Source organism: Anopheles bellator, chromosome 1, assembly GCF_943735745.2.
Source record: "Anopheles bellator chromosome 1, idAnoBellAS_SP24_06.2, whole genome shotgun sequence".
In the NCBI taxonomy this organism is placed as follows: Eukaryota; Metazoa; Arthropoda; class Insecta; order Diptera; family Culicidae; genus Anopheles; species Anopheles bellator.
In genome coordinates this window covers 16,880,870-16,885,328 of record NC_071285.1, presented here as the reverse complement: position 1 = coordinate 16,885,328, position 4,459 = coordinate 16,880,870, and the positions used below count along the sequence as shown (strand labels likewise).

The window sequence follows — 4,459 nt, the reverse complement described above, 5'->3', positions numbered from 1 at the left end:
CGGCCAGCCGGGGAGAAGGAATCAATCATTCGCAAAATTGGGAACGTGCGTGTTTTCCACCGACAGACTCGAGAACTCGAGGTGCCCTTTAGGGCGCCCGACCGTACCTTGTGTGAACCCCTTTTCGACGAGTTATGAAAAGTAACGTTTCATTCCAACCGTCAACAGGAGCGCGAACTACGGTTCCTCGAGGTCCTCGTGGCGGAAGGAACCCCTCAGATGGAACGGGCTTACTTCGGAATAGAATTAAAAATGCTTCCCAATATCAAACACCGGCCATCTCAGGGGTCTGGTTTCGGGGTCACAAGCATACGCACATCAAGGTTTTATTGTTCCTTATCCGCTACTTTTCTTCTTTCTCTACCGCCTCGTGGTTATTCTCCTTCGAAGTATCCCCATCGTCCTCGCCCATGCGCGTGCCGAAGAACTTGGGGAAAGCTGCGTGCAGCGGAAACTGGGGAAGGGAGAAGGCACCGCTCAGACTAAATGCCAGTGGACCCGTTGCCGTCGAGCTAGCGGAAGAGCTGGCCGAAGAGACCCCACTCGATGCGGTGTTACTGGATGCGCCACTCCAGGAGTTCGTTAGGGCACCGGAACCGGCACCGCCAGTGCCCTTGTTGAAGCTCGACGACTGGCTCGATGAGGACGATCCGGTCAGACCACCGGGACCGGTGAACGTACCCGACATGGTATTACTATTCGATCCCGACACCGATCCGTCCTTGTTCGTCTGCAAACTCTGGCTGGAGGCCGAGTTCTTGTTCCCTTGGATGCCATTTTCCAGGAACGTTTCCGAATTCGTCTGGGCATTGCTGGACGATTGACCGAACTGGTTCTGCACCACCGACGATGAGCCTGCGTTGGCCTGCTCCTTGATCTTGTCCTTCTCCCGGATCGACATGGTGTTGGCGTTCGAGTTCGACAGCTGCAGGTTGCCGTGGTTGTCAAAGTTGGCCGACTGGCTGTTGGCCTGATTCTGGCTGCCCGAACCGTGCGCCGTCTGGAAGCTTTGCTGCTGGGTGTTGGCAGCGCTCAGCTGTCCCGACGAGCCGTCGACGGCTACATTGCCCGACGTACTGCCGGCTGCGTTCTGATTGAACTGACCGTGCTCGTTCTGGAGCGTCTGTGTTTGGGTCTGTGAACCGCTACTCTGCTGAAATCCGTTCGCCACGTTCTGCGACTGACTTTGAGCTCCGGCCTGAGATCCTGACGCAGGCGCCACCGGGTGCACCGGTTTCTGTGTCACCGGTGGTTTATGGTAATTCGTGAAATGATCCTCGTCATCCGGCGGGAAGTAGATGGCGTCCGTATCGCGACGGACACGGGGGCCCGGTGGTTTCACTCCGAGTGACTCGTACGTCCACACCGTCCCATCTTGACCCAGGGTCTGGAGATTCAGCTCGGGGTTACTGCTCGGGGGAGCCGGCTGGACGGGAGGTGCCTGTGTGGCCGGTGCCGGCTGTGCTGGCTGAGGTCTTTGCTGTTGCTGCGATGGCTGCTGCTGCTGCTGAAGTCCCTGGAAGAAGTTAGGAAAGCCGCCCGCTGCCTGTCCCGGATTGAAGGCTCCTTGCGCTAGGTTGCCGGCCGAGTTCACGGCCGTACCGACCAACCCACCGATTTGGTTGAAGAGATTCGGAAAGAACTGACGCTTGCGGCGGGAAACCTTGGGCACTTTGTCGAAATCACCCCGGATGTCGATGTCGTAGACCGCTTTGTCGTCCTCCTCTTCCGGGGTGTTCACTTTTGGTGCCGTCGGTGCCACCGGTACCGGAGGAGGATTGGATGGTGGTGGAGGTGGTGGTGGTGGTGCTGGAACCGGGGGAGTATTGTCCGAGGTCCAGCTATTACTATCCGGCACGGCCGATGGTGGTGCAGAAGGATTCAAAGGTGCTACGGCTGGAGACAAATTGTCCAGACTCCAGCTATTATCACCGGTGGGTGCTGGAGGTGCTGGAGGTGCTGGGGGTGCGGGTGGTGCGGGTGGAGGAGCTGGAGCTGATGGGGGGCTACTCGGAACGGCCGGTGCTGGCGGTGCCGGTGCTACTGGGGGAATGTTCACAGGAACAACGGGTTTTGCGGGAGCCGCTGGAGCCGGTGGAACTGGTGGTGGTGGTGCACCTGGCCCCGGACCATGATCCGGGTTTTGCGAACCTTCCTGGTTCCAATGATCCCAACCGAATCCATTGCCCCAGGGGCGATGATGGCCATGGGATCCGGGCCCTGGGCCATAGTGCCCTCCGTGGGGATAGTTGTATAGACCGTTTCCAGGTGGAACGAATCCCATTGGATGACCGCCAGGCCGGTGGTCGTGGTGGCCATAGCCTCCCCCGTAGGTTCCTCCGTAGCCCGGCATCCCACCGACCCCAGGAACGAAGCCAAAGCCAATTGGCCGTGCCACGGCATTGAAGGTCTGGCTGATCTGTTTGTTCACATCGTTGAACACGGCCGCCGTGTTCTTAGTCACCGTGTCGAACAGGTTTACTCCTCCGGGCTGTCCCCCGTACCCATACGATGATGCACCGCCGTATGGGTAATATCCAAAACCGGCTCCAACCTGTCGAGAACTGGCACGGTGGCATCCTTCATGTTGGCCGGTCGCTCCTAAAATTCCATCACAACACCAAAATTAGTCTCCAATACCGTCTCGACGGGCACGCAAAAGTCGGTTCCGGAAGATGATTCCGTGTCTTACCTTGGTTCGTGGCGCTTAACAGGAGCAACGCACTGGCCACGAAGAGCCACCTCATCGTCACGTTTCGTGCACTTGTTTGTTGACTTGGACGTAAATACTTCTCGGAGTCCCTTTAAATTCACAACACGCACCACTGCGCTGCGCTGTGTACTTAAGCAAGTTCTTGTCAATTTAGCCAAGAGTCGGACCACGGACCAACGAACCGCCCGGAAGACGTTACCACGCAGAACTGATCCGTTGCTAGATCAGTCAACAACACGGCGATCGACGATCTCCGGATTTTTTCGGAAGCCCCCCGTGTGAATGGAGCCGACGGATCAACGGCGAAGCTGAGGGAGAACAGGTTTGAGCCACCACCACCACCGACACCCGACCCCCCCAACGGCAACCCCGACGCGACATTGAAGTCCACAAAAAGAAGAACCAAACATTTCGCACAAACTCTGTGTGCGTCCGGCTGAGTCGCGTCGTGTGTGTTGGTGTGGCAATCTCGGCGCACCGCACCTTCGACCTCGTTCACCGATCCGGGCGCTACAGGTCTTCCCTTCTGCTCGACGGAACGAACAGGTTTCACTTTTTGGTCCGCACGTACGGTAGCTCCGGATCGATCAGAGCGAGACGGACCGCAGTTGCCGTAACTGCGTCGCGTTGGGTCTCTTTCGTTCCCACTCCGGCGACAAATCCAGGGCCAAGGTTGATCGAACTGAGTAGTGGAAGGCGATCGTGCAGAAAAGCGGACCGGATCGGTTACGGTAATTCATGGTAATGATCCACCACGGTCCAACACCGGCCAACGTCAACACCGTCCTCGGGCAACTGCAACGCATAAATTGTCAATCAACCTGGGGTTTCCCCACCTTCGGGGGTATGGGTTTTACTCACGCTGGCCCCGTTCCGGTTCTCTGGTGACATCGAGCTGGAATTGAGGGTTAACCTACAAATAAAGCAAACACTGCGTCGAAAACAAGACGCTTTCCAAACAACAACTCTTACCCAGCTGCTGTCACAGTCCCAGGGTCTCTCACGATGGGTGCCTCCGAAGCAGAAATGAACCGATAGCTGGGAATTCCCCTCCAATCAAGTACGAACTGGAGTGGAGCGCTTGATCGTGAGTGAACGACACTTGGGGCTCAGTACACGAAGATCAGCTCCGTCCGTCATTCTCTTATCTCCTAAGGTCAGCCCGATGCGAATCAGGTTTTTTCCGAGTCCGGGCGGCATGTGTCCGAGTCCCCGAGATGGGACCGCCGTCAGTGTGCGTTGTGTCTCGGAGTTGTGCAAACCAAAAGGTGTTCCCCAAGGCAAAACATGGGATTCTACGTGGTCAAGTGCATCCTGTTGGTGGGCGCCCTGTCAGTGGTCTCGCCGCGCCCCACGTACGACGGAGCCGTGTACTTCCCGAAGGATGATGACGTACCGCACAACTACCCGATTCGACCGCCGGGTTTTGAGCAATCGGCCGCCTCCAATACCGGCTCCCAGACGGTGGTCGGAAAGGATGGCAGCGTTCAGCAGCAAACATCCGGTGCTAGCCAATCGGCTAACCTTGCGCAAGATGGAAGCAGTGGTCAGCTGAGTGCCACCAGCACGCAGCAACAGTCGATCCGGGCGGGCGACAAGTTCCAGAGCCAAAATCAGGCCCAAGGCCAATCGGCGTCCTTCGACCGGGATCATCAGGCCCTCGCGAACACCAACACCAACACGAACACGATCCGCGATGGGCAGAGCGTCCGCGAGCAGACATCCGGCGGGGCGGCTTCGTCACTG

The 4,459-nt window shown here is 57.7% G+C and overlaps 1 protein-coding gene across 1 annotated transcript; it reads right to left on the bottom strand.

Moving 5' to 3' along the window:
- Positions 1–343: 343 nt before the first annotated feature.
- On the bottom strand, positions 344–2,747 carry LOC131215125 (uncharacterized). Its single transcript, XM_058209508.1, has 2 exons — positions 2,693–2,747; positions 344–2,601 (listed from the first exon to the last, which is right to left on the bottom strand). Exons 1-2 carry the CDS (start codon positions 2,745–2,747, stop codon positions 344–346), a joined length of 2,313 nt encoding a protein of 770 aa, XP_058065491.1.
- Between the last annotated feature and the right edge of the window lie 1,712 nt (positions 2,748–4,459).